General features: G+C 39.8%; 1 protein-coding gene across 1 annotated transcript in view; it reads right to left on the reverse strand.

The window, feature by feature from the left end:
• CTSC (cathepsin C) overlaps positions 1-7,974 on the reverse strand; it is a 59,783-nt gene extending 51,809 nt beyond the window's left edge. The window contains exons 1-2 of the mRNA XM_007956481.2: positions 7,803-7,974; positions 5,867-6,012 (exon numbers count right to left, since the gene is read on the reverse strand). Coding sequence (XP_007954672.1) covers positions 5,867-6,012; positions 7,803-7,974 — 318 coding nt within the window. The remainder of the gene's footprint in view (positions 1-5,866; positions 6,013-7,802) is intronic.
• Between the last annotated feature and the right edge of the window lie 992 nt (positions 7,975-8,966).

Consider the following 8,966-nt stretch of genomic DNA (forward strand, 5'->3'; position numbering starts at 1 on the left):
TTGAACTGCCAGACTTCTGGTTAGCAGTCAAATGCCTTATGCACTACACCAGAGCTCCTTTCTTTACCAGCCAATTTCTTTATTTCCTCAGAGAAAGTAAATGAGAAATAGCATTAAGTTTACAAATTTTCTCTTCAAGTTGAAGGCATTCTTTGGAGCTTTGTTTCAACTTCTTTCCTCTGGGGAATTTTGTAGAGTATGAAATGTTTGATTACTAACTGAAAGGTTGATAGTTCAAACCCATCCAGATATACCTCAGTAGAAAGACGTGGCACTCTGCTCCTAAAGGTTACAGGCTTTCAAACTCTATGCTGCACAGACATAAAGGCAACTGGTACTAGTTTAGTGTACACAGGAGCTTTACATATTGATAATAATTAACCCCTAATAGAGTCACTCTTGCTGGGCGGGCCTATGTCATAAAACTAGTAGAAACCAAATACTCTGTCAATTTCCTGTTTGTCCAGACCCCTACTGATTTCTGGTTTATCAGGATTTAACCAATTTCCTGTTTTTAACAAAAGGTAGTTACAGAAATTGTTTTAAAACCAAGCCAACCAATCCTCACATGCTAGCCAAGCAGCTCAAGTTTCCTATATTCTTACTAGTATAAAACCTTGACTCTCTTCTTAGTTCTATGGAAGGTCCAGTCTGACTTTCAGGCATGATGCTTCCCATGCTGCAAATCTCTAATAAAGCTTCTGAGTTCTGCAAATTAACTTTGTGAAAGATTTTAATAACATACTCATCATAAAAATAAACAAAGTACATAAAAATATGAAGAAGAAAAAATAATCACTTATCCACCCACTATATAAAGTCAGCCACAATTAAACATTTTTATGCTGTTTCATTTTGTTGCACTGTATTTTTATATAAGAAATTGGCTGCTTTTCATTTGCAGGTACTTTTAAGGAATAAAAATTTCTTGGAGGGTGCCAAGTATAACAAACCTATGTAACCGCTCTTAAACCTGATAGCCTTAGAAACTGGCCTGCAGATAGTGTAGTTTTTCTTTGGCCAGCACAGTAGTTTTAAAGTAAAACTGACTTTGAATGTCTCTAAGAAAGTTTTCTGGTAGCATAGTGCCTAAGGCACTTGACTGATAACCAGAAGGCTAGGGGTTCAAACCCACCAGCCACTCCTCGGAAGGAAGGTTGGGCAATCTACTTCCATAGTGATACTGCCTCAGCAATACAAGGAGGGGTCGCTATGAGTCAGATCCGACTCCACAGCACATAACAACAACAAGAAAGTTTCCATTTTGCTGCTTCAAGTTTCCATTTTGCTGTTTCACATAAGGCTGGTGTTAAATGCTAAGATAACCTCTTGAATAGACCCTGAATGCATTTGAGTTTTCAAAGCAGTTAAAACCAAGGAAAAAACTCTTAGGAACCCTGTTGTAGAATGAATTATGTCCCCCACAATGATACATTAAAGTCTTGGTCTCTGTGCTTGTGACCTCGTTTGGGGAAATTATTTTTTTCTTGCAGAGGTTATTGAGGTCATGCTGAGTACAGAACGGAACGACAGAGAGAGAGGGGTGATACACAGGGGAAGACAGCATCTGAGGAATCATCAGAATGCAAAGAAACTATTGAGGCTTCTCCAAGCTGAGAGACCATAGCCCTGCCTAGGCCCTGAATTTGGCCTTCCAGCTTCAGATAGGAGCTCTGATAGTGTACTGTCTAAGGCACTTGACTGCTAACTCGAAGGCTAGAGGCTCAAACCCACCAGCCACTCCTCAGAAGGAAGGTTAAGCAATGTACGTCCATAGAGATACTGCCTCGGAAACCCAAGGAAGGGTCACTATGACAAGCCTTCAGATTGTGAGAAAATATATTTCCGTTCTTTAAAGCCACCCATTTTGTTGTATTTTGTTACAGCAGCCCTAGGAAACTAAGACAAACATAAATTATTTAAGATACTTGTCTTCCAGGTGAGGCCTGAACGAGCACTTAATGAAGCAATAAGAATATTCTCCAACTGTTTCCAAGGGAGAGGGATGAGGAAGCTCTGTCTGCCTTGTTGAACTGTACAATGTTCAAGGGGATCAGGAAGTGGAGCAGGAGCCTAACAGAACAAGAGGCATGGATGGATCAACTGCTCAATAAACTTGTTGTTGTTATTCGCCGTCGAGTCGGACCCAACTTACAGGTACAATAAGAAATAATCTGATATAAGTGTATCTATAAAAGGCAAAAGGAAGCATGCAGTAAGGCCTGGCATGAGTCAATGGAGAGAGATTCAGAAATTCAACTGATTTGTAGAATAACAATGTATGGATGGTACATGTACATTACAAAAACTTGTCAGATATGGCAAGAAGCTGAGTGGACTATGTTGTCATTGAGGTAAGACATTTAAAACTGGCAAATAACACTTACGTTTTGATGATTCCTTGTTTTCTAAAACAATTTTTTTTTTTAAATATATGGTCTAAGTTTATAGGATAAATTCTCGTGTGTTTTATTCAAAAATCTCATTAAATGTTTGTATTTTTCGTTGGATAAACATGCTAACCAGCATGACTTTCCCAGTATTTTAGGAAATACCCTGATGCTCATGGTAAAATTCAGCAAACTTTCTTGTTAAAAAAATTTTTTTTTTGTCACCAAGTGTTTTTGAATCTCCTATTACCTAAAGTCAGCTCCATCCTATTTTTCTTTTTTAAAAAAACTCTACCCCATCACTTTTTCAGTTGAACTTGCTAAATGAACAAGGTATTTTATCACTGAAAAATGTTTATCTGAAACTACTTGATTATAAGTTTTAAAATCAATTATCTTATGTATATTCTACTCTGCTTATTGAAATTCTGATCATTATCACAAGTCCTAACAATTTACCAGTCAGACTGGTTATATGGCTGATCTTTCAGCAGGAAAACACAGCTCTGATAATGACTCTGGCAAATGGGCACTTTGAAGAATATACTGAAATCAGTATTGTTAATCTTAATGAGAGAATAGCATTAGACAATGCTGTCTGTAAGTTTATGATTAGGCAAGGTCCCATGCTGCATTAGTACTTTTGACTGTTTCCACTTACAGCTAAGAACACTTATACTCCTATTTCCCTTTTCTGTTTATATCTAACCTGAGACCAGGGGAAAATACTAAAGCTGCTTACACTGTGATTCAAAAAAATAAAAATAGTGTGTGCCAAATCCTCATTCAGTTGCCAGCCTGTCAGCCTTTGCTTCTGTCTGAACTAGCTCCTGATTCCTATTTAAACTGAGAACACACAGATTTATGAAAAAATATTAATGGAGCAAAACTGCCCACATCTACTTCTGTCTCTGTGGTAATTAAACAGTGATTTTATAAGTTTTCCCACCAGTTTCCCCAATGAGTAATGCAAATGAGTAAAACTATTTGGATCCCCAATTCTAATCTACATGAGTAAAACTCATCTATTTATATATTCAGGAGCTCTGGTGGTGTAGTGTCTAAGGCATTTATTTGATCGCTAACTAGAGAAGGCTGGCAGTTCAAACCCACCAGCTACTCCTCAGAAGGAAGACTGGACAATCTACTTCTGTAGAGATACCCACTTCAGAATCCCAAGGAGGAGACACTATGAGTTGGAATCAACTTGACAGCAGTGAGTTTGGTTTTCTCTCTCTTTTTTTTAATTTATATATTCTCATCTCCCACTTAATTTATTCAACCACCTATTTTGCCAGCTGAATTCTACTTCATCCATTAATTTCTTTATTTTTTTCTTTTTTTAACAAATAAAGATTACAAATCTATATGGATCAAACACTTTGCTGGCCACTGAAGTGATGAGGATGACAGACCTGGTTCTGGTCACCCCTGACCATCCTACCTATAGTTATCTTCCTATTATGAACTTGAGTAGCACTTCTTGACTCTAGCACTTCAGTCATTACTTGCAATCTCATAGACAATAGTATGATACTTATGATATAAAAGGAAACTAAAGGATTAAGAACCAATCTTCCAGAAGTACAAAGACTTTTTTTTCTATAGTTCCCCTGAGAGAAAGGCTGGGCCCAACTCTGCTTGAGAACCTTTGCTGACTGGGAAATCAGTACTTCCAAAGGGAGTCTTTCTCACTATTGGTCAGCACTCACTTCTTCTTCCATGTGGCATAAGGAGGGCAACCATCTTCTCGGGGCTGACTAAAACAGTCGTATTTCTCACCTGTGTATCTCTCATGACTATCTTGATTTGTATCCTTTTGTTATAAGTATTTCATCATAAAGATAGCACTCTTGGTGAGTTCTGTGAGTCATTCTAGTGAATTACCAAACCCAAAGGAGAAGTCAGAGCCAGTAAGTGAAATCCAGGGTGTCATATGAACTCTCAAACTTGTGGCTGACATCTGGCTATTTAGCACTAGCCCCAGACGGCTAGGGTCAGAGTATGTCACATGAGCAGATGGTGTCAGAAATGATTGAGAAATGGGAAGGGTGATCAGTCTCTATTATCTTGGGGGTTGGATTCATGCTGATTCTCATCCACAAAGTTATCCCAAAAGCTGCCCATCACCAGATGGCCTGGAGAGACTTATATCCACGACCTGAAAATCTGACTGGGCAATCCAGGTGAGGGAAGACAATTTTTTCTTTTTATCTCTTTTATTTTTTTCTGTATCTCATTAAAGAGAGGTCTTCATGTTAAAATGAAAAAAAAAAAGTGTCAAGAGCTATTCTAAGACATACATCTAACTGGCATACATCTAAAACCATTATCTAGTGACAAATCACAACAAATTTATAAGTTAGGCCTTTGCTGCTGCTTTGGCTTTTGTGGTATATAACAGACTTCATTTCTCAGTTTCCCATAAATCCCTAAAATTGGCCAACTATTTCTAGATGCTCCAAAGGCTGTAAACCCTACCCCATGAAATGGTCTACAGGTTTTCATACTGTACTCTCAAGTTTAATGAGAAGCAGCTCCTCTCAGGCTTGTGGATTTAATTTATCTGAACATTTATTATTTTCCTTATAGAAAAAATTTCAATTTCAGAAGAAATGCCTAGAATGGACTGCAATATCTGCTAAACTATTGTATCCCAGAATGTATATGAAATAGAAAGCAGAATGTAAGATTGGACTTCAATAACTGGGTCCTAGGGAGAGAAGAAAACAAGCTGGACTAGCTTGGCTACACTAATACTTTTAATTAGACCAAAGAATAACTCCTACACTCTCTCTGTCTTACTTTATTCAAATAAGTTATTCACATTTACTAGTACATTGTACTACTTCAATGAGTCATCTAGGTCAATTTCTCACAGCCAACAGAAAATGATAGGAAGGATAACGTAGTAACTTCAAGAAAACAAAATCTATATTTTCCATTATCTTCTCTATGAATTCAGTACAAAACACTTAGAAATAAATCTATATAATAAAGAAAGTAAATTAAGGGTTTTGTCATACTTACCAAAATGTGATTTTAAGATGAATAGATTTAAATATTCAAATATAGATCAGGTTGCTTTTTTCCTTTTTTAACCCAATGTCCAAATATGTGAAAACACAAATTTAAATAAAGTGATAAAATTATACCATCTAATTTCTCTTTAGGAGCTCTGGTGGTGTAGTGCCTAAGGCATCTGACTGCTAATCAGAAGCCTGGAGGTTCAAACCCACCAGCCACTCCTCAGAAGGAAGGTTGGGAATCTCTCAGAAACCCAAGAAGGGGTCGCTATGAGTTGGGTCCGACTTGATGGCACATAACAACAACAACAACAACAATTTCTCTTGGGAAGCATGGTGCAATTCTGTTATCTTCTTAATCTAGAATTAAAATTCAGAAGGTCTCCTAATCAGAAGGAACTTCAGATATCAAATCACTGAAAATGTGAATATATTTTCCACAAAACTAACCTTAAAAAAGGCAAACCATTTGTAGTCATTCAACACAATTTCAAAGCCTTGATTGTAAATGATGGTGAAATGGCCGGGATTGCCAAGGTCATCATAAGCTGTATCCAATTTCTGAAGGTGGACCACGACTTTTTTTTCTGGCGGTCCTAAAGAAAGGAAAATGCACAACAAAGGAAAAGTAGGTGTTCAGATTTCTGTAGGGTGAAAAGCCTCCTCAATAACTTCCATTGTTTGCTTAAGCTGCATTCCTTTCAGGAGACTCAATTTGGGCCCACAGTCTGGTTTGTGAAGAAGTCAGCCTCTATCTTGTTGCCTCCCTCCGTAGAGTCTGAGAGGGGTCTCATATAAGTTTATAAAGTTAGGTTTCTGAAAGATAGAGGGAAACCATGTAGCTAAACAGGCAGGAAGATCCCAAAATACAGCCCTCACCTTCCCAGAGCATCTAAATACCGAAAATTTTCCACATTCAAGAGAAGAAAGGGAGAAACAGGAGATGCTGAAAATCACAAGCAGATATGGAGGAGGGAGGACTACAAAATGATAGTAAAAGTTAGAAATATGAAAATAAAAGGGTATGACAAAGAGCTAAAAAGACTAGCAATCAGAAGATAAAAAGGACAAAGTGTTAGGCCCAGGAAGTGCTCTCTTCAGAGAAGAAAGGGATTATCTTTCTCTTTAATACTTCTCAGTACCTGATCTTTCCAAAGTATTTAGCAGATTTGCGATTTCTGTCCTATAAAACTAATTTGTATGAATAGGAATTAAACTTTCAACATTCAGAAGATAAAGGCTCAGATCTTAATTGCTATACTAAGTTCAAAGGTACGTGTTATAGACGGGGTGACCTGAAATAGGTTCTGCTCTTTCTGGAGGTTTCCATACTTTAGAAGGGAAGAGTTTTTCTGCCTTTCAGATGAATGCTCTGAAATGGGAGATTGCTTGTGACAGGACAATGCAAATTCTAATCTCCCTTCTCTCTCCCCACCTCCAGACTCAACTTTAAGAAACAGAAAATGTTTAAAATTCCCAAGATTATGAAATACTATACAGTCATCTGGAGTTAGACAGCTGAATAGGCCTATTTCAATAACACATGGCAATCTTCATTCTGCTCACAAGGAAACTGCAGAGAGCTTCTCTCATTCTGCACAAGTCATTGGCTGGTAAGAGTTTGGGCAGAACAAAAATGTGCCTCTTCTGACCCTTAGTTATGTGGTTCTTCTCTCCCATTCATCAGATTCTTTCTTTGGTGTAGCCATGGGATGAAGGCATGTGGAAAATCCCAATGCATTCAAACACTAGATTTTTAGAGCCTTCCATGAGCCAGGCATTGTACCTGGAGCTGGGCATTCCCAAATACAAATTGACGGGTACATTTTTTTTTTTTTAAATAGCCTTTTATATACCTCCCTGCAATCAATACATGAAACAGTTCAGAATGCTACCAGATGTTTCCTTGGATGAGTAGCATGAACCCACTACCAAACTAAAAATCACTGGGCATAAACCACAACCTAACAAAAGGAGAAAACTTTTCTTGCTATATATCCTCTGGTGTCTTTGAGCTAATTTCATCAACACAATTAAAAACAAAACAAAACAAAAGCCAGATTGCACCGGGAATTCAAAGACTGCAAGTCTCAACCCTCTTCCAAACTTTTTGGAAAATGAAATATAATGAGAAAAGTTTAGGAGTCTCTGGATAATCAAGAAAATGTTAAGTGAGAAGTTCTCAGTAGCTCAACTTTTGCTTCGCGGCCCAGGCGCGGGAAAAGGCATCAAAAGGTCCCCGAGCCCAGCCAGCAAGTTCAGGGTTCTCAGCAGTATCGGTCTCGGGAAGAGGTTCGGCGTGGGCACTAAGGGGAAGCAGGGTTAAGGGGCGGGAAAGGGTCCCCAAAGGGCTGGCGCTGAAGAGGCAGGGATCTGGGAGGCTTACCCATAACCGAGCAGTTGACCTCCCGATTGGAACTGGCCGGGCCCACTTCGAAGACCCAGGTGCCCAGCAGGTCAGGGTAGGTGCAGTTGGCAGGTGTGTCGCAGAGCACCGAGTACACGCCGACGAGGAGCAGCAGGAGGGCGGCCCACAGCGAGCGGGGCCAGTGACCCATATTGGCAGCAGCCTGGAGAGACTGTACGAGAGAGGGCGGAAGCCCGAGAGTCAAGGGCAAGTGAGGTGGCTAGGAAAATGCGCGGCTTAAAGTAGCCGGAGGGGGTCCGGAAACCCCGCGGGCCGACGGGGCGGAGTCTCAGCGGCGGGTGGGGGTGGGCGTCCCGGAGCAGCCGGCCTCTCAGGTGGGGGTCCAGAGCGCGCACCCTTCACCTGGCGGCGGCCTGACCTTAAACCTTGAGATAAGCCAGGAGCAGTTTGGCAAGGGACGTCTCAAATTTTTGCACGGTCAGGGCGACTTAAATAGAACTTAAGAGCCACAAGCGGCCAGTACTTGACACATAACTCCGCTCATTGGTAAGTAATAAACCCGAGACCGAGAGGTAAGGAGCCAGGAAATAATAGAGGGGAGACAGAGGGACACCTCATATGTAGGGATATCTTTTACTTGCCTTTCTTCCCCCTCGTTCTCTTCCTCTCGGCTCCAGTTGCCTCACTGCTGAGCCTACCAGTTTTTGTTTTTGTTTCTGAAAAATTGAACTTGTTACCCCAACCATCCTACTAGCTCCTTGACAACTGCTCTTCCAAACGTTTTCCAAAACTTTCACTACCTTTGTTAGTTTTGTTTCCTGTTAATATTTGCACATAGAAGAATTTAATTGTAGTATAAATTTGCGGGTTTTGTATATTAGTTCTTTTTACCCTGCAAAGTTGCAGAGTTTGTAGGGTTAAGTTACACAGGGATTAAAAAAAAAAAAATTCTAGATTATGTTGCTCCACCCCTTCTCGTTTTACTGATGAGAATCTGGGGACTCAGAAAGGGGAAGTAACTTGCCTGGGTGAAAGGGAGCTGTTGGGAGAATGCTGGTCTTGTGATACACTTCAGTGTTCATTCTGTTCTCCAGCAATTATTAGAGGGCATTATTTCCAGGTGCCTCTTGCCTCAATTTAAATATCACCTTTACCGTGAGAGCTTCTCTGAGGCATTTGGGT

The sequence above is a fragment of the Orycteropus afer genome, unplaced genomic scaffold (genome assembly GCF_000298275.1).
Source record: "Orycteropus afer afer isolate SDZICR_OR568_19922 unplaced genomic scaffold, OryAfe1.0 scaffold00626, whole genome shotgun sequence".
Taxonomy (NCBI): domain Eukaryota; kingdom Metazoa; phylum Chordata; class Mammalia; order Tubulidentata; family Orycteropodidae; genus Orycteropus; species Orycteropus afer.